The sequence below is a fragment of the Chiloscyllium plagiosum genome, chromosome 37 (genome assembly GCF_004010195.1).
Source record: "Chiloscyllium plagiosum isolate BGI_BamShark_2017 chromosome 37, ASM401019v2, whole genome shotgun sequence".
Lineage (NCBI taxonomy): Eukaryota > Metazoa > Chordata > Chondrichthyes > Orectolobiformes > Hemiscylliidae > Chiloscyllium > Chiloscyllium plagiosum.
This window is the reverse complement of record NC_057746.1, coordinates 5,246,157-5,267,413: the sequence shown is the minus strand read 5'-3', so window position 1 is coordinate 5,267,413 and position 21,257 is coordinate 5,246,157. Positions and strand designations below refer to the sequence as shown.

At 44.5% G+C, this 21,257-nt stretch overlaps 1 protein-coding gene across 2 annotated transcripts; it reads left to right on the top strand.

Moving 5' to 3' along the window:
• The first annotated feature begins 15,882 nt into the window (after nucleotides 1–15,882).
• LOC122541614 (zinc finger protein 271-like) lies at nucleotides 15,883–18,120 on the top strand. Of its 2 annotated transcripts, none has more exons than XM_043678507.1 (2): nucleotides 15,883–16,205; nucleotides 16,290–18,120. In XM_043678507.1, the coding sequence occupies exons 1-2, from the start codon at nucleotides 15,981–15,983 to the stop codon at nucleotides 17,094–17,096; spliced, it is 1,032 nt and encodes a 343-aa protein (XP_043534442.1). In that variant the 5' UTR covers nucleotides 15,883–15,980; the 3' UTR covers nucleotides 17,097–18,120. The 2 variants fall into 2 exon arrangements, with proteins under 2 accessions (XP_043534442.1, XP_043534441.1); XM_043678506.1 differs by having other exon boundaries at nucleotides 15,883–16,211; nucleotides 16,296–18,120.
• Nucleotides 18,121–21,257: the final 3,137 nt, after the last annotated feature.

The following is a 21,257-nucleotide window of genomic DNA, read 5'->3' as shown; positions in this document are numbered from 1 at the left end:
TGTACAATATCCAGTCTTGCGCTGACACGTGGGATGGAACATTTATGTTATTCAAGTGCCAGATAATACCATCTGCAACAAGACAAAGACTAACCATCACCAACAGACCGTAAGATATCGGAGCAGAATGAGGCCATTCAGCCCATTGAGTCTTCTCTGCCCTTTAATTATGGCTTATATGTTTCTCAACCCCATTCACTTGTCTTGACTATATAACCCTTGGTCACCTTACTATTCAAGAATCTTTCGATCTCTTTTCTAAATACCCTCGCTAAATCGCTATTAGGACTCCCAAGAGCTTTTGTACTCAGATTTTTGAAAGCTTTCTCTGTTTAAAAAGTAGTCTATGCCTGTATTCTTCCCACCAAAGTGCATAACCAAGAAATAAGAAAGGGAAGATCACTTTATTGGGATTGTACTATAGACTCTCTAATAGTCAGTGAGAAATTGACAAACAAGTTTGGGAGAGGATCTCAGTTATCTGTAAGAATAATAGGGTGATAATGGTAGGGGATGATTAGGAGATGCCGGTGTTGGACTGGGGTGTACAAAGTTAAAAATCACGTAACACCAAGTTATAGTCCAACAGGTTTAATTGGAAGCACACTAGCTTTCGGAGTGTCGTTCCTTTATCAGGTGATAGTGATGAAGGAGCAACACTCTGAAAACTAGTGTGCTTCCAATGATAGGGGAGTTCAACTTTCCAAACATAGACTGGCTCTGCCATAGTCTTAAGAACTTGGAATTTGTTAAGTGTGTACAAGAAAATGTTCTGATTCAGTATGTACCGAATAGAGAAGGTAAAACTTGAAGAAAGTGAGGACTGCAGATGCTGGAGACCAGAGTTGAAAAATGTGGTGCTGGAAAAACACAGCAGGCCAGGCAGCATCCTAGGAGCAGGAGAATCGACGTTTCGGGCATAAGCCCTTCTTCAAGAATAAGGCAAAGTAAAACTTGACACAATCTTGGGAAATAGGCAGGACCGAGATGTCAGCAGGGTGTCAGTTTTGAGGCAAGTGACCGTTGTTCTATTAGTTATAAAATAGTGATGGAAAAAGATAGACTGGATCTAAAAGTTGCATTCTAAACTGGAGGAAGACAACTTTGACAGAGGCAAGAATTTTCAAAAGTTGATTAGGAGTGGATGGTTGCTAGTAAAGGAATGGCTTTTTTTTTGCAGCAGAGAACGGTGGGTGCTGGGCGGAAGTGAAGTCGGAGCGCAAAGCCGGTCGGGAAGGTAAGTGATTGTTATTTAAGAACTTACCTCGATGCCAATGGTCTTTTTGCAGCAGAGAACGGCGTGTGCTGGGCGGAAGTGAAGTCGGAGTGCAAAGCTGGTCGGGAAGATAAGTGATTGTTATTTGAGTGGGTGTGTTCTAGACCCCAGGTCCTACAAAGTAGGGCCTCCTCTAACCTAAATTAAAAGTCCACAGACTTGCCCCAAAAAGAGGGTCCAAGGAAGTTCCTGTGGAGTGAAGAGTGAGGCTTTAGCTCAGGAGTCTTTGACAAGGAAGTTGAGTGAAGTAATTATGCCACAGTTGAAGAGGGTGAAGACATGACTGCCAAGCTGGTTCATCAAGTGCTACGTGCTTGATGTGGGAGGTCAATGACTCTGGTGTGTTTGGCTCGTATAAGTGTAGAAAGTGTGTGCACGTTCAGCTACTGACAGAGCATATTGCAGCACTGATGAAAGAACTCGAGGACCTTAGGCTCATCCGAGAGAACAAGATCTTTCTGGACAAGACCTTCAGCGAGGTTATTACACTGACCATACCAGAAGAGAGCAGATGATGAGGAAGGCAGAGAGGAGACAGGTGCAAGAGACCCTGGGGGAAGTACCTGTCAGGAACAAGTTGAATCTTTTGGAAACTGTAGAGACAGGTGACACTGCCAGTCCGTGAGGTGGCCAGTTCTGTCAACCAAAGGTTGGCGTGGAGGCAGACCGGAAGAGTCGGACATCGCACAGAACCGTGTTAATAGGGGACTCCATAGTGAGAGGAACTGACTGGGGTTTTTGTGGCAGCAGGCAGGACTTAAGGATGGTGTGTTGCCTTCCTGGTGCCAGGGTTAAAGACATCACAGACAGAGTGCAGGAAATCCTCAAGGACGAAGATGAAGAGCCAGAGGTGGTGGTACATGTCGGCACAAATGATGTCGGGAAGAAGAGGAGGAACATACTCCAGCGGGACTTCGGAGAACTAGGAAGAAGGCTGAAAAGCAGGACGTCCAGGGTGGTTATCTCCAGTTTGCTTCCAGTTCCTCGGGCTGGTGAGGCCAGAAACGTGTGGCTGGGGAACTGGTGCAGGAAGCAAGGATTTAAATTCTTGGATCACTGGGGTATGTTTTGTGGTTAGCATAAATTATACAAGAGAGACGGTTTGCACCTTAATAGGTTGGGTCCAGCATTCTGGCAGGCAGGTTTGCTACTGCAACACAGCTACGTTTAAATTAAGTAATGGGGGGAGGGGACAAACTGGATGTTTAAGAAGGAAATTGAAGGGAAAATTAGAACAAGGGAAGTCAAGAAAGACAACTGTATCAATGAAGCAGAAAACTCAAAAAAGGATCATGCTGTAAGCTTGAGCAGAAATAGGAGTTAATGGGAAGGGTGAGGACAGTAACAAATGAAAAATACTATATGTGAATGCATGAATCATTAGAAATAAGATGGATGAGCTTGAGGCTCTTTTGGAAATTGGTAGATACGATATTGTGGGGAAAACTGAGATGTGGCTTCAAGTGGACAGGGCCTGGGAAATGAATATTCAAGGCTACATGTGCTATCGTAAGGACAGACTGATGGGCAGAGGGGGGTGGGATGGACATGTTGGTAAGGGATGATATTCAGTCCCTTGCATGGTGGGACCTAGAATCAGGGGATGTAGAGTCAGTATGGATAGAGCTGAGAAATTCTAAGGGTAAAAAGACCCTCTTAGGAGTTATCTACAGGCCCCCAAACAGTAGTCTGGATGTCGGATGTAAGATGAATCAGGAGCTGAAATTGGCCTATCGCAAAGATGTTACGACAGTTGTTATGGGGGATTTCAACATGCAGGTAGACTGGGAGAATCAGGGTGGTATTGGACCTCAAGAAAGAGACTTTGTGGAGTGCCTCAGACATGGATTCTTAGAACAGCTGGTGCTGGAGCCTACCAGGGATAACGCAATTCTGGATCTGGTATTGTGCAACGAACCAGAATTGATCAGGGACCTCAAAGTGAAGGAGCCATTAGGAGGTAGTGACCATAATACAATAAGATTCAATCTGCAATTTGAAAGGGAGAGGATACAATCGGTAGTGACAATATTTCAGTTGAATAAAGGGAACTATGGAGCTATGAGGGAGGAGCTGGCCAAAGTTCATTGGTGCACTACCTTAGCAGGGATGACAGTGGAGGAACAATGGCAGATATTTCTGTGTATAATGCAGAAGATGCAGGATCAGTTCATTCCAAAAAGGAAGAAAGATCCTAGAAGGAGGCATGGGTGGCCATGGCTGACGAGGGAAGCTAAGAAACATATAAAGTCAAAAGAGAAAAAGTATAACATAGCAAAGATAAGTGGGAAAACGGAGGACTGGGAAGCTTTTAAAGAACAACAGAGGACTACTAAGAAGGAAATACGCAGAGAAAAAATGAGGTAAGAAGGTAAACTGGCCAAAAATATAAAGGAGGATAGTGGACCTCAACTTAAGGGAATTTATATTTGCCAGGAATTGGTGTTGGAGAGACTGTTAGGTCTGAAGGTTGATAAGTCCCCGGGGCCTGATGGTCTACATCCCAGGGTACTGAAGGAGGTGGCTCTAGAAATCGTGGATGTGTTGGTGATTATTTTCCAGAGTTCGATAGGTTCGGGATCAGTTCCTGCAGATTGGAGGGTGGCTAATATTGTACCACTTTTTAAGAAAGGTGGGAGAGAGAAAGCACAAAATAATAGACCAGTTAGTCTGACCTCAGTGGTGGGAAAGATGCAGGAGGTTCTTCTGCAGCTGTACAGGGCCCTGGTGAGACCACACCTTGGAGTATTGTGTGCAGTTTTGGTCTCCAAATTTGAGGAAAGACATTCTGGCTATTGAGGGAGTGCAGCGTAGGTTCACGAGGTCAATTCCTGGAATGGCGGGACTATCTTATGCTGAAAGACTGGAGTGACTGGGCTTGTATACCCTTGAGTTTCGAAGACTGAGAAGGGATCTGATTGAGACATATAAGATTATTAAAAGATTGGATACACTGGAGGCAGGAAACATGTTTCCGCTGATGGGTGAATGCCGAACCAGAGGACACAGCTTAAAAATACGGGGTAGACCATTTAGGACAGAGATGAGGAGAAACTTCTTCACCCAGAGAGTGGTGGCTGTATGGAATGCTCTGCTCCAGAGGGCTGTGGAGGCCCAGTCTCTGGATTCATTTAAGAAAGAGTTGGATAGAGCTCTCAAGGATAGTGGAATCAAAGGTTATGGAGATAAGGCAGGAACAGGATACTGATTAAGGATGATCAGCCATGATCATATTGAATGGTGGTGCAGCCTGGAAGGGCGGAATGGCCTACTCCTGCACCTATTGTCTATTGGCTGAAAAATAGGAAGCCTTCAAAAATGAGACCATGAGAGTCTAGAGATGGCATGACGAAAGAAATTGAGGTTTTGGTCAAGAAAAAGAAGGAAGCATATGACAGGTATAGATAGCAGTGATCGAGCGAATCTTGAGAAAAGTATAAAGGCAGTAGGGGTATAATTAAGAGCGGAAATCTAGAGTGCAAAAGGGGGACATGAAATTGCTTTGACAAATAGGGTTAAGGAAAGTCCAAAGGGATCCTACAAATACATTAAGGACAAAAGGGTAACTAGGGAGAGAATAAGGTCCCTCAAAGATCGCCAAGGCACCAGGAGATAGGGGGGAGATACTAAACAGGTAATTGAAATCAGCTTTTACTGTGGAAAATGATATGGAAGATGTAGAACATGGGGAAATAAGTAGCGATAACTTTAAAATGTTCATATTACAGAGGAGATGGTTCTGGATGGCTTAAAACGCATAAAAGTGGGTAAATCCCTGGAACGTGATCAGGTGTACATGAGAACTCTGTGGGAAGCTCGGGAAGTGATTGCTGAGATATTTGTGCTGAGCAAGTTGTTGGAGGGAATCTTGACAGACAGGACTTACATGTGTTTGGAAAGGCAGGGACTGATTAGGGGTAGTCAACATGGCTTTGTCCATGGGAAATCATGTCACACAAACTTGATTGAGTTTTTTGAAGAAATATTAAAGCGGTTTGATGAGGGCAGAATAGTGGACGTGATCTACATTGACTTCAATGAGGCATACATCAAGATTCTTCATGGAAGATTGGTTAGCAAAGTTAGATCACATGGAATATAGTGACAACTAGCCGCTTGGATACAGAACTTGCTCAAAGGTAGAAGACAGAGGGTCGTGGGTGATGCGTAGTTATTTTTCAGACTGGAGGCCTGTGACCAGTGGCATGTCACAAAAATCAGTGCTGGGTCTGCTGCTTTTCATTACTTACATCAGTGCTTTGAACGTAAGCATAGCCAGTACAGTTAGTAAGTTTGCAAATGACACCAAAATTAGAGGTGTAGTGGACAGCAAAGAAGGTTACCTCAGAGTACAACAGGATCTTGATGAGCCAATGGGCGAAGGAGTGGCAGATGAAGCTTAATTTAGATAAACGTGAGGTGCTGCATTCTGGAAAGTCAAATCAAGGCAGGACTTATACACTTAATAGTAAGGTCCTGGAGAGTATTGCTGAACAAAGAGACCTTGAAGTACAGGTTCATCGTTCCTTGAAGGTGGAGTCACAGGTAGATATGATGGTAAAGAAGGCATTTGGTAGGCTTGACTTTATTGATCAGAGTATTGAGTATAGGAGCGGGGAGGTCATGTTGCAGCTGTAAAAGGCATTGGTGGGCCACTTTTGGAATACTGCGTGCATGTTGTGAAACTTGAAAGGATTCAGAAAAGATTTACAAGGATTTGCCAGGTTTGGAGGGTTTGAGCTGTAGGGAGAGGCTGATTAGACTGGGGCTATTTTTCTTGGAGCATCGGAGGCTGAGGGATGACCTTACAAAGATTTATAAAATCATAATGGGCATGGATAGGGTAAATAGACAAGGTATTTTCCCTGGTGTGGGGAATCCAAACCTAGAATGCATAAGTTTAATGTGAGAGGGGAAAGTTTTAAAAGGGATCTAAGGGAAACTGTTTCATGCAGAGGGTGGTGCGTAAAAAGAGTGAGCTGCCAGAGGAAGTGGTCCAACTAAAAGATACCTGGATGGGTATTTGGATAAAGAAGGTTTTGTAGGCATATGGACCAAATGCTGGCAAATGGGACCAGATTTATTTAGAATATCTGATCAGAATGGATAACTTGGACCAATGGATCTGTTTCCATGCCGTACATCTCTCTCACTCTACGGGACTCACACTTTCCCACATTGTAACCCATCTGCCACTTCTTTGTCCACTCTCCTAGCCTGTTGAAGTCCTTATTCAGCCTCCCTGCCTCCTCAACATGACCTGTCCATCCACCTATCTTTCTGTCATCCACAAGTGAGGAATAATGCCTTCAGTTCCTTTGCCCAGAGCATTAATGCATAACCTAAATATTTGTGGTCCCAACAAGGATCCCTATGGAACTCCACAAGTAACTGGCTGCCATCCTGAAAAAGACCCCTTTGTCCCTATTCCCTGCCTGCTGCCAATCAACCAGTCCTCTGTCAATGCCAGTACCTTGCCTCGAACACCATGGGCTGTTATCTTGCAGCCTCAGGTTCAACACCTTGTCAGAGCCCTCATGAAAATTCAAATAGCTCACCTCCGCTGAATCTTCTTTGTCTAACTTACTCGTTTCATCCTCAAAGAATTGTAATAGATTGAGTAGACATGACCTTGCTGACTTAATACTATTTTGCCATGGACTGTTCGGCATAGACAGAGTGGACCGAAGGGTCTGTTTCCGTGCTGTACATCTCTATGACTATAACAGCAAAAAAGCGACTAGGGCAAGAATACGGTCCCTTGGAGATCAGTGGGTCATTTATGTGTTGAACTACAGGAGATGGAAAAGATACTAAATGAATAGTTCACGTCAGTTTTTACTGTGGAGCAAGAAATAGAGGCCAGAGAACTAGGCGAAATTAATATTAATGTACTGAAAAGAGTCCACATTACAGAAGAGGAAGTGCTGGAGGTCTTCTAAACATAAAGGTGGATAAATCTCCAGGACCTGGTCAAGTGTATCCTAGGATGTAGTGGAAAGTTAGGGAAGAAAATTGCACGACCGCTTGCAGTGATACTTGTATCATCTCCAGTCACTGGTGAGGTGCTGGATGGTGGCCATTGTTGTGCTTTTATTTAAGAAAGGCTGTAAGGAAAAGCCTGGGAACCATCGACCTGTGAGTCTGACATCAGTGGTGGGTAGTATTTACATGCATTAGGAGAGGCAAGGGCAGATGTGTCTCACAAACCTGATTCTTTTTTAAGGGCATAATGAAAATATTGATGTGGGCAGAGCGGTCGACATATACATGAACTTTCGTAAAGATTTCGACAAGATTTCACATGATAAACTAATTTGTAAAGTTAGATCAGATGGGATTCAGGGAGAATTTGCCAATTGGATACAAACTTAGCTTGACATACAAGATGGTGGAGGGTTGTTGATCAGACTGGAGGCCTGCAACCAGTGGTGTTCCACAGGGATTAGTCTTGGGTCCACTTTGGTTTGTCATATATACGAATGGTTTGAATGAGAATTTCGAAGGCATGGTTAGTAAGGATGACACCAGAATTTGTGGTATAGTCAGCAGTGAAGAAGGTTAACGAAGATTACAACGAGATCATCAATAATTGGGCCCATGAGCTGGGGAGTGGCAGATGGAGTTCAATTTGGATAATTGTGAGGTATTGCATTTTGATAAAACAAACAAGGACAGAACTTATACAATTAATGGGAGGGCCCTGGGTAGTGTTGTCAAAGAGAAACCCAGGGGTTCAGGTACATAGTTGTTTGAAATTTGCATCACAGGTAGACAGGGTGGTTAAGAAACCTCATTGTTCAGATCTTTGAGTATAGGAGTTAGTACATCATGTTGAGTTTGTACAGGAATTTGTGAAGCTACATTTGAAGGACTGTATAAAGTTCTGGCGGCCCTGCTGTAGGAAGGGTATAACCAGAGAGGGTTCAGAAAAGATTTAGCAGGATGTTGCCAGCACTATGGGTTTTCATTTATAAGGATAGATTAGACAAGCAAAGAAGTTTTACAATGAAGCTTAGGAAGTTGACGGGTGACCTTACAGGAGTTTATAAAATCATGAAGGGTGTAGATGAGGTAAAGAGCAAAGGTCCTTTCTTCAGGGGGAGTGGCATGGGAGAGTTCATAGTCGGGGAAGTACATTTAAGGTGAGAGGATAAAGATTTAAATGGGAATTGGCCAACACAGGCAAGTGGAAATCGTTTGGTTTGGGAAACTTGGTCGGCATGGACTAGTTGGACTGAAGGGCATGTTTCTATGATGTATGATTCTATAATTCAGGAATCTTGATACAAATATTCTCCATTGCCTGGGTGAAAGCAGCCACACATCATCCTGACTTGTAAAGATATCGCTGCTCCTTCAGTGTCTCTGGGTCAAAATCCTGGAAGTCGTTCCATAATAGCATCAGGGGTATCCCTTCACAACATAGAACATTACAGTGCAGGACAGGCCCTTCAGCCCTCAATGTTGCACTGACCTACAAGAACAATCTGAAGCCCATCTAACCTACACTATTCCATTTTCATCACTATGTCAATCCACTCACCATTTAAATACCCTTAAAGTTGGCAAGTCTACTACTGTTGCAGGCAGGCCATTCCACACCCCAACTACTCTGAGTAAAGAAACTACCTCAGACATCTGTCGTATATGTATCAGACCTCAATTTAAAGTTATGTCCCCTCATGCTCTCCATCACCATCCGAGGAAACAGGCTCTCACTGTACAACCGATCTAACCCTCTGATTATCTTATATGCCTCTAATCAGTCACCTCTCAACCTTCTCTCAAATGAAAACGGCCTCAAGTCTCTCAACCTTTCCTCATAAGACCATCTCTCCACACCAGGCAACATCCTTGTAAATCTCCTCTAAATCCTTTCCAAAGCTTCCACATCCTTCCTGTAATGCGGTGACCAGACTGTACGCAATACTCCAAATGCGGTCACACCAGAGTTTTGTACAGCTGCAGTGTGACCTCATGGCTTTGCAACTCAATCCCTCTACTAATAAAAGTTAACACATCGGATGCTTCATAACAACCTGGGTGACATCTTTCGGGTATCTACGTACAGGGACACCAAGGTCTCTCTGTTTATCTACACGACCGAGAATCTTACCATTGGGACAATATTCTTTATTTCTGCTGCCCCTTCCAAAGCGTGTCATCTCACACTTTTCTGTATTAAACTTCATTTGCCACCTCACAGCCCAGCTCTGAAGCTTATCTATGTCCCTCCGTAACCTACAACATCCTTTGGTACTATCTACAACTCCATCAATCTTAATGTCATCCGCAAATTTACTAACTCATTCTTCTATGCCCTCGTCCAGGTCACTTGTAAAAATGACAAACAGCAGTGTCCCCAAACCAGATCCTTGCAGTACACCACTAGTAACTGAACTCCAGGATGAACATTTCCCATCAATCATCACCCTTTGTCTTCTTTCAGCTAGCCAATTTCTGTTCCAAACTACTAAATCAACCTCAATCCCATGTCTCCGTATTTTGTGTAATCACCTACCGTGGGGAACCTTATCAAACACCTTACTGAAATCCATATACACCACATCAACCGCATTACCCTCATCCACCTGTTTGGTCACCTTCTCAAAGAGCTCAATAAGGTTTGTGAGGCACGACCTACCCTTCACAAAATGGTGTTGACTATCTCTAATCAACTTATTTCTTTCTAGATGATTATAAATTCTATCTCTTATAACCTTTTCGAATACTTTACCCACAACTGAAGTAAGGCTCACAGGTCTGTTATTTCCAGAGTGTCTCTATTCTTGAACAAGGGAACAGCATTTGCTATCCTCCAGTTTTCTGGCACGATTCCTGTAGATAATGACATCACAAAGAACAAAGCCAAAGGCTCTGCAATCTCCTCCCTGGCTTCCCAGAGAATCCTAGGATAAATCCCATCTGGCCCAGGGGACCTATCTGTTTTCACACTTTCCAGAATTCTTAACACCCCCTCCTTGTGAACTTCAATCCCGTCTATTGTAGTAGCCTGTATCTCAGTATTCTCCTTGACAACATTGTCTTTTACCAGTGTGAATACAAACGAAGAATATTCATTTTAGCACTTCCCCTACCTCCCCTTGCTCCATACATAACTTCCCATTATGCTTGATTGGCCCTAATCTTACTCTAGTCACTTTTTTATTCCTGATATAGCTATAGAAAACCTTCGGACTTTCCTTGATCCTATCTGCCAATGACCTCTCACATCCTGTCCTGGCTGTTAATCATAGAGTCATAGAGATGTCCAACTCATCCATGCTGACCAGATATCCCAAACCGATCTAGTCCCACCTGCCAGCACCCAGTCCGTTCCTTCCAAACCCTTCCTATTCATATAACCATCCAGATGCCTATTAAATGTTGCAATCGTACCAGCCTCCACCACTTCCTCTGGCAGCTCATTCCATACACGTAACACCCTCTGCGTGAAAAAGCTGCCTCTTAGGTCTCTTTTATATCTTTCCTCTCTCACCCTAAACCGATACCCTTAGTTCTGGACTCCCCCACCCCAGGGAAGAGATTTTGTCTATTGGTCCTATCCATGCCCATGATTTCATAAACCTCTATAAGGTCATTCCTCAGCCTCTGACACTCCAGGGAAATCAGCGCTAGCCTGTTCAACCTCTCCCTATAGCTCAAATCTTACAACCCTGGCAACATCCTTGTAAATCTTTTCTGAACCCTTTTAAGTTTCGCAGTGTCCTTCCGATAGGAAGGAGACGAGAATTGCACGCAATATTCCAAAAGTGGCCTAACCAATGTCCTGTACAGCCGCAACATGACCTCCCAACTCCTGTACTGAATACTCTGACCAATAAAGGAAAACATACCAAACGCCTTCTTCACGATCCTATCTACCTGCGATTCCACTTTCAAGGAGCTATGAACCTGCACTCCAAGGTCTCTTTGTTCAGAAATACTCCCAGGACCTTACATTAAGTGTGTAAGTCCTGCTAAGATTTGCTTTCCCAAAATGCAGCATCTCACATTTATCTAAATTAAACTTCATCTTCCACTTCTGATCAAGATCCCATTGTAATCTGAGGTAACCTTCTTCACTGTCCATTACACCTCCAATTTTGGTGTCATCTGCAAACTTACTAACTATACCTCTTATGCTCACATTCAAATAATTTATATAATTGACGAAAAGTCGTGGACCCTGCTCCGATCCTTGTGGCACTCCACTGGTCACAGGCCTCCAATCTGAAAAACAACACTCCACCACCACCCTCTGTCTTCTACCTTTGAGCCAGTTCTATATCCAAATGGCTAGTTCTCCCTGTATTCCATGAGATCTAATCTTGCTAACCAGTCTCCCATGGGGAACCTTGTCGATTGCCTTACTGAAGTCCACATAGATCACATCCACCACTCTGCCCTCATCAATCCTCATCACTACTTCTTCAAAAAACTCAATCAAGGTTGTGAGACATGATTTCCCACGCACAAAGCCATGTTGACTATCCCTAACCAGTCCTTGCCTTTCCAAATGCATATACATCCTATCCCTCAGGATTCCCTCCAACAGCTTGCCCACTACCATGTCAGGCTCACTGGTATATAGTTCCCTGGCTGGTCTTTACCACCCTTCTTAAACAATGGCACCACTTTAGCCAACCTCCAGTCTTCCAACACCTCACCTGTGACTATTGATGATACAAATATCTCAGCAAGGACCTAGCAATCACTTCTCAAACTTCCCACAGAGTTCTAAGGTACACCTGATCAGGTGCTGGGGATTTATCCACTTTTATACATTTGCTCGCTGAGCTGTAGGTTTGATATCTAGACCTTTCATTACCTGGCTAGGTAACATCATCAGTGGCGACCTCCAAGTGAAGCGAAGCTATTGTCTCCTGCTTTCTATTTATATCTTTCTCCTGGATGGGGTTTCTGGGGTTTGTGGTGATGTCATTTCCTGTTTGTTTTCTGAGGGGTTGATAGATGGCATCTAGATCTGTGTGTTTGTTTATGGCGTTGTGGTTGGAGTGCCAGGCCTCTAAGAATTCTCTGGCATGTCTCTGGCAGCCCCTCAGAAAACGAACAGGAAATGACATCACCACAAACCCCAGGAACCCCATCCAGGAGAAAGATATAAATAGAAAGCAGGAGACAACAGCTTCATTTCACTTGGAGGTCGCCACTGATGATGTTACCTCGCCAGGAAATGAAACGTCTGGATATCAAACCTACAGCTCAGCAAGAAAACCTACACCCTAAACCTCAACCTGAGCTACAAACCTTCACAAACCTTGCACTTTTATACATTTCAAGACCTCCAGCACTTTCTTCTCTGTAATATGGACAGTTTTCACAATGTCACCATCTATTTTCCAACATTCTATACCTTCCATGTCCTTTTCCACAGTAAAAACTGATGCAAAATATTCGTTTAGTATCTCCCCATCAGCTGCGGTTCCATACAAAGGCCATCTTGCTGATCTTTGAGGGGCCTTATTCTCTCCCTCATTCCCCTTTTGTCCCTAACGTAGTTGTAAAAACCCTTTGGATTCTCCTTAATTCTTATTGCCAAAGCTACCTCGTTTCCCCTTTTTGCCCTCCTGATTTCCCGCTTAAGTATACTCTTACTGCCTTTATACTTTTTTAAGGATTCATTTGATCTATCTTGTCTATACCTGACATATGCTTCCTTCTTTTTCTTAACCAAACCCTCGATATCTTTAGCCATCCAGCATTCCCTACAGCTACCAGCCTTTCCTTTCACCCTAACAGGAATATACTTTCTCTGGACTCTCTTAATCTCATTTCTGAAGGCTTTACCCACGAGTATCATCCTCCAATCAGCTTCTGAACGTTCTTGCCTGATATGATCAAAATTAGAATTTAGAACTTCAACTTTTAGATCTGGTCTATTCTTTTCCATCACTATTTTAAAACTAATTGAATTATGGTCACTGGCTCCAAAGTGCTCCCCCACTGACACCTCAGTCACCTGCCCTGCCTTATTTCCCAAGAGTAGGTCAAGTTTTACACCTTCTCTCTTCGCTCTTCCTGGCTAACTTGTAACTCTCAAGTGCCCTAACTGAGCCTTCATGTCTTATCCTAATAAAAGCTGTCTTCTTCCTCTTGATAAGAGATTCACCTTATTTAGTGAACCATGGCTCTGTTGCTTGACAAGTTCCTCCCTGCCTGACTGGTAGGACACACAGTAGCTGTTCCTTCAATAAGCTCCACATTTCAATTGTGCCCATCCCCTGCAGTTTCCTCCCCATCCTGTGCATCCAAAATCTTGCCTAACTGCATCATAATTGCCTTTCCACCAGCTATAACTCTTGCCCTGCAGTGTTTCTACCTATCCCTTTTCATCACCAAAGTAAACATAATTGAATTGTAGTCACTATCACCAAAGTTGACCTACCTTCAAATCTAACACCTGGCTGGGTTTATAACCCAGTACCAAATCCAATGTGGCTTCGCCTCTTGTTGGCCTGTCTACATACTATGTCAGGAAACCTTCCTGCACATGTTGGACAAAAACTGACACATCTAAAGTACTTTAAGTACAGTATTGCCAGTCAATATTTGGAAATTTAAAGTCCCCTATAACAACTACCCTGTCACTCTCCCTCTGATCAAGAATCATCTTTGCTATCCTTTCCTCCTGATCTCTGGAACTATTCAGAAGCCTCTCGAAAACTGCCAAACAGGCTGACCTCTCCTTTCCTGTTTCTCACCTCAGCCCATACTACCTTAGTAGATGAGTCACCAAATGTCTTTTCTGCTCCCGTAATACTGTCCTTGATTAGCAATGCTACACCTTCCCCTCTTTTACCATTTTCTCTGTTCTTACTGAAACATCTAAATCCTGGAACCTGCAACAACCATTCCTGTCCCTGCTATCCATGTCTCTGAAATGGCCACAACATCAAAGTCCCAGGTACTAACCCATGCTGCAAGTTCACCCACCATATTCCAGATGATCCTGGCGTTGAAGTAGACACACTTCAAACCAACTTCTTGCTTGCCGGTGCCCTCTTGTGACCATGAAACCTTATTTCTGAACTCACTACTCTCAACTTCCTGTATACTGGAACTACAATTTAGATTCCCATCCCCCTGCTGAATTAGATTAAACCTTCCCGAAGAGCATTAGCAAATTTTTCCCCCAGGATGTTGGTACCCTTCTGGTTCAGGTGAAGACCATTCTATTTGTAGAGGTCCTATCTACCCCAGAAAAAGCTCCAATTATCCAGGAATCCAAAACCCTCCCTCCTACACCATCCCTGTAGCTACGTGTCCAACTCCTCTCTCTCTCCCCATTCTTCACCTCGCTAGCATGTGGCATTGGCAACAAACCAGAGACAACAACTCTGTTTGTTCTAGCTCCAAGGTTCTATCCTAGCTCCCTGACTTTTTGCTTTAAATCCCCATCTGTTTTCCTACCTACGTTGTTGGTGCTTATGTGGACCACGATTTGCGGCTGCTCACCCTCCCCTCAAGGATCCTGAAAACACGATCAGAGACTTCACGAACCCTGGCACTTGGGAGGCAACGTACTAATCATGAGTCTCTCTCATCCCACAGAACCCCCTATCTGTCCCCCTAACTATGGAGTCCTCAATGACCAATGGTCTGCTCCACTTCCCCTTTCCCTTCTGAGCAACAGGGACAGACTCTGTGCCAGAGAGCTGTGCCCTATTGCTTATCCTGGTAAGTGCCCCTCCCCCAATAGTATCTAAAACTGTATGCCTGGACTCTAGCAGTTCAAAAAGGCAGCTTATTGTCACCACCTTCTGCAGTAATAGATGGGCAAGAAATGCTGGCCTAAGCAATGACACTCAGACCTCACTGAAGTATAAATAAGAAAGAACTGAGGAGTCCACACCTTCAACAGGTGGGGAGAGGGTACTGGAAAAAAAAAACTAATGTTTCTATTTGCTGTTTTACAGAAGGATTGCATTGTACTACACCAGACAACGTAGAGAGGATAGATAGCACCAAAAGATCCTGAAGATCACCCAAAGATCAATTGCATGAAAGTAGCAAGACATCGAGTTCCTTCACAATTTTGTTCAACACAGAGAAGATTGGGCAGTGAAACCATCAAGTCGAAATCGGTCAGGTCAGAAGAGCTTTGATGTATTTTCAGATCTGAAACTGGTCAGTGGTGTAGAGACTTCTATCAGTCTTTCTGAAGATTAGGTGGTGAGGCTTTGGATGAGACTGGCAAGAAGTGTGAGTTGCTTCAAGTGTGGTGAGAGCTTCAATCATTTATTGATCCTCATGAACCAGTGACTCAATCCTACAGGTGAAAAGCTGTTCGTATTATATTTGGTAGGAAGTTCATGTAAACTCCTAATACACAAGGTGTAATTTTGTAAAATTGTTCACAGAAGGAAAGACACCTGGAAAAAAACCCATTCAAGTGTGAAGTGGTTGCGTTGTCCTCTATGCTAGTGACTCTCTGACACAGTGACGCTGGAGAGAAAATGTCACCCGTCAGGCACAATTCACAGGCTCCATAAAACATCGAGCAGTTCATACAAGGGCAAAAGCATTCAAATGCAAGGTTTGTGAAAAATCGTTCTCATGGTCAGCAGATTTCTGTCAACACCAAAGCATTCACACAAGGGGAAGAACACTTGTGCATGAGTTATGTAACAAATCATTTTCTGACTCATCAAGACTCTTGCTCTACCAGAGGATTCACATGGGGGAGAAACCATTCACGTGCGAGGTGTGCAACAAAACATTCTCGGAGCCATCAACCCTCCGCCGACACCAACGAATTCACATAGGGGAGAAACCTCACAAGTGCAAGGAATGCAACAAATCATTCTCAGAGCCGTCAAAACTTCAAACACACCAACGAGTTCACACAGGGGAGAAACCATTCACATGTGAGATGTGTGACACATCATTCTCAGACTGTTCAAGCTTCTGCAGACACCAACGTATTCACACAGGGGAGAAACCATTCACATGTGAGGTTTGTGACAAAGCCTTCTCACATTCGTGGAGCTTCCGCAGACACCAACAGATTCACACAGGGGAGAAACCATTTACATGTGAGGTGTGTGACAAATCATTCTTGCAACGTTCAGACCTCCGGATACACCAACGCATCCACACAAAGGAGAAACCATTCACGTGTGAGTGCTGCAACAAATCATTCTGTAACTCATCGAGACTCTTGATCCATCAAAGGATTCATACGGGTGAGAAACCGTTCATGTGCAAAGTGTGTGATAAAACATTCTTAGAGTCGTCAAAGCTTCAAAGACACCAGCGAATTCACACAGGGGAGAAACCTCACAAGTGTAAGGAATGCAACAAGTCCTTCTCAGAGCCGTCAAAACTTCAAATACATCATCGGGTTCACACAGGGGAGAAACCATTCACATGTGAGATGTGTAATACATCATTCTCAGACTGTTCAAACCTCCGCAGACACCAACGTATTCACACAGGGGAGAAACCATTCACATGTAAGGTTTGTGGCAAAGCCTTCTCACGTTCATGGAGTTTCCGCATACACCAACAAGTTCACACAGGGGAGAAACCATTCACGTGTGAGTGGTGTAACAAATCATTCTGTAACTCATCAAGACTCTTGATCCATCAACGGATTCACACGAGGGAGAAACCGTTTAAGTGCAAGGTGTGTGAAAAAGCGTTTTCAGAGTCATCAAAGCTGCAAAGACATCAACTCACTCACACAGGGGAGAAACCTCACAAGTGTAAGGAATGCAACAAGTCATTTTTAGAGTCATCAAAACTTCAAAGACACCAGCAAATTCACACAGGGGAGAAATCATTCAGGTGATATGTTAACGTATCATTCTCAAATACATAATCCCTACATGTACACCAACAAATTCACACAGAGAATAGAACATTCACGTGTGAGGTGTGTGATAAATCATTCCCAAAATTGTTGCAACGCTACAACCAACTATGCATTCACACAGGAGAGAAACCATTTATGTATGAAGTGTGTGATAAACTTTTCATCAAATCTCCTGATTCATCAGGTTTCACAAAGGGAGGAACTCTTCAAATAGGAGGTTTGCAATAAAAGTATTGTGACTTCTTTAAACTTCCTGACACATGAGAGGATTCAGAAAGTAACAAACTCATCAGATATGATTATATGACAGAGCTTTCATCCACAGCTCCAGCCTAAGCTGCAGAGGACTCACACTGGTGAGAAACCATTCAGATCAGTGTATCTCCTGAGCCATCAAAACACTCAAGATAATCTGTATTGATCTGAATTCTGTAACAAAGCCTTCATAAAACCTGTCCTGGAAAATGAGTGTCAACCCTTCCAGTCACCTTTCCAAGTGCAGATTTCAGATCGGTCTTCCTGCGAGTCAACTCAAGGAAAGTGATGGGTTCAGACAGAGAGTTCCCGGCCGAGCACTGAGATCCTGTGTAGACGAGCTGGCGGATGTATTCACTGACATCTTCAATCTCTCCCTCCTTCAAGCTGAAGACCTCTACTCCTTCAAGAAGCACACCTCATCCCAGTACTTAAGGAAGCACATGGTGCTATAATGTCTACCGGCCAGTGGCTCTGACCTCCTTAAACATGAGGTGCTTTAAGAGGCCAATGTCAACGCTAATGTCCCAACCTGCCTCAAACCCCTTCATTTTCTCAACCAAGATAATGAGTCCACAGGGGACACCATTTCCTGGAACATGTGAACAACAAGGATATCCACATCACACTTGTGCTCATTGACCACAACTCCACCTTCAACACCATTATCCCTTCCACACTGATGTCAAAACTCTGAGACCTAGGTCTCCACTCTGCCCTCTGTAGCTGGATCCTCAGCTTTCTCATCCACAGACCGCAATCAGTGAAGATTGACAACTGCACCTCCTCCACGATAACACTGGTGCCCCCCCCCCCCCAAGGATGTTTTCAGCCCTCTGCTGTACTCCCTGTACACTCACGACTGTTGCCAAATTCTGAACGAACGCCATCTACGTGTTTACTGACGACACCACAGCGGTAGGACAGATATCAAACAATGATGAGACAGAATACACGAAGGAGATAGGGGACTTGGTGACATGGTGCAAATGACAACAACGTCTCTCTCAATGCTGGCAAAACTAAGGAACTGATCATTGAATTGGGGAAGAAAGGAGGAGATCATGCCCCCATCGACATCAGTGGAGTGGAGGTGGAGAGCATCAAGTTCCTCGGAGTGATGTTAACCCAACAACCTGTCCTGGACCTCCCACACAGATCCAATGGTCAAGAGGCTCAACTTCCTCCTCTTCCTCAGGTACCCCAGAAAATTTTATATGTCCGGAAGGATCCTCACCAGCTTTTACAGATGCACCGTAGAAAGCATGCTGTCAGGATGCATAGTGGCCAAGTATGGCAACTGGTCAGCTTAGGACTGTAAGAAACGCAGAATGCTATGTGCAAGCCCAGACCATCACAAAGGCAACCTTTCATGCGTGGACTCCATTTACATGACTCATTAGTGCAGAAAGGCTGCCAATATCATAACCGACCCATCATTCAGTGTCAAGGAGTGAAGGACTCTGCTCTTTAAAGAGAGGAGAGGAGACTGATTTTTGTTGGTGTCTTTGCATTAAGGAGGAGGTTATTTTGTTTACTGAAGTTGTTTGCTTGTTAAAAAAAAATCCATCATCCCGCCCACCCCATAATGCTCTCCTACAACCTCTTCTGTTGAGCAGAAGATACAGAAGCTTGAAAACACACAGCTGGAGGTTAGAGAACGGCTTCTTCCTGGATGTTATTAGACTAAATGTTTAACAAGTTCAGCATTGTTTGAAGTTAATGTTGATCTTGCCTAGCACACAAACTGTGCAGTGCAACCTGTATGATTCTGTCCAGGTTTTTTTTTCACCCAATGATTGCTATGTTCCTTGCAGACTATGTTCTGCCCGTACTGCTTGTAAACAACACTTTTTACTGGAGTTAGATACATATGATAATAAATTAATCAATCAATCAGTGTGACATGTGCCAGGATTGTTTCACTACCTCCTCCTCTCAGGATGTCTTCACATGGTTTTGGAGTCAGGTCACCCACTTGCATTGCACTGAGAGTTGACAATGTTACAATGTTGTTCATTGTAAATTACTGTCTCAGCAGTGTTTCCCTCAAACCTCTCCCATCATCAATCAAATTAGGTCAAGGATGTCAGTATAACCTTTGACCAGATAGCCAACATCATTAAATGAAGATATCAATATAAGACCGTAGGAGCAGAAATGAGGCCATTCGGCTCATCAACTCTGCTTCGCAATGCAATCATGGCTGATGGGGTTTTCAACCCATTTTCCCCCCTTTCACCCCATAACCTTTGATTCCCTTAGCAATCAAGAACTTATCTACTTCTGTTTTAAATATACTCAATAACCTCAGGGCAGCAGTAGACGTCCAGTTCATGGCCAATGCCATTCGACAGTGGTGCTCAGACCCGACATCATGCACCAGTTGGAGGGCGCTCAGGTGTGCGGTGGAATCCCGTCCGCGCTCACCCCTGCCCAGATGGAATTCCACATTGGCCCCAAGGTCCCTTACTTCCTGCGGGAGCCAGTGCCCCACAACCTGAGCTGCCTCCAGAATTTTAGTTTTGTCCCCCAGGGATGTATCACGGCGGGCCCTATACAGACTGCTGCTGCACACCATACACCTCTTTTCCCTCGTCCACCACCTGGACATGCCTTGGCGTGCCCATTTGCCAGCGGGTGGTGGAGATCTCCAATGGAGGGCTGCCTACGTGGGAGTCCTCCCCCTTTCTCTCGGGGATCTGAGATGGAGGGCGCTACACGCAGCGGATCCCTGCGACCGCAGATTGCGGTGGTTCATGAACTCCCAGCCCAGCTGCTTGTTCTGTGGTGCTGTGGAGTCCGTGGACCATGTATATATTGGGTGTGGGCGCTTGCACCCCCATTTTCATTTTTGTAAAGACCTTCTCCTCTGTTTTTGTTTGCACTTCAGTCCCTTGCTCCTGATCTTCGGGCACCCAGTGCAGAGGAGGGAGGGTAGGTCAGAGGACATAAATTGGTCCAGCCAGCGGGCCGTGGAGGGGGGTGCATTATGGCCAATTGCCTGCCCCTCTTCCGTGGTAATGTCAGAGCCTAGGTGTCTCTGGAGAAGGAGCACGTGGTGTCCACCAACACCCTTGAGCTGTTCAGGGAAATGTGGACACCGCAAGGAGTGGAGTGTGTTATTTTCCCATCCAACTCTATTTTGATTTAATCTCTGCCACGTCTTCACTGTTTGATCTCTGAGAAGGGCATTGCTTGTCACTGGCTGCCCTGGTGTTTCCTTTCTTCCTGGTGGTGGAAATTGAATAAACATTTGTACACCTGTTGTCTTTCATTGTGCCTCACACCTGCAGACACACAACATGGGTGCTGGGGAAAATATAAGCATTACTGCAATTAAGCAGTAATGTGGGGGTAAAGTATGAAACAAAAAGCAGAAATGAGGCCATTCGGCCCATCAAGTCTGCTCCACCATGTAATCATGGCTGATAGGGTTTTCAACCTATTTTACCCCATAACGTTTGATTCCCTTAGCAATCAAGAACTCATCTACCTCTGTTTTAAATATACTGAATAACCTCAGGGCAGCAATAGATGTCCAGTTCATGGCCACTGCCATTCAACGCCTTGAAATAGTGGGTGTTCGGACTCGACATCATGCACCAGTTGGAGGGCGCTCAGGTGTTCAGTGGAATCCCGTCTGCGCGCATCCCTGCCCGGACAGAATTCCACATTGGCTCCAGGTCCCGTAATTCCTGCGGGAGCCTATGCCCCACAACCTGGGTCGCCTCCGGAATTTTAGTTTTGTCCTCTTCGGAATGTAACAAGGCGGGCCTTGTCCAGACAGCTGCTGCATATCATCCACCTCTTTTCCCTCATCCACTGCCCGGACACATCTTGGCGTGCCCATTTGCCACCGGGTGGTGGGGATCCCCAATG

Coding starts and splice junctions, on each gene's coding strand:
- LOC122541614 (XM_043678507.1), top strand. CDS start 15,981: ATGGGGGAGAAACCATTCACGTGCGAGGTGTGCAACAAAACATTCTCG. Junction 16,206..16,289: donor CATCATTCTCAGACTGTTCA/AGCTTCTGCAGA, acceptor TCACATTCGTGG/AGCTTCCGCAGACACCAACA.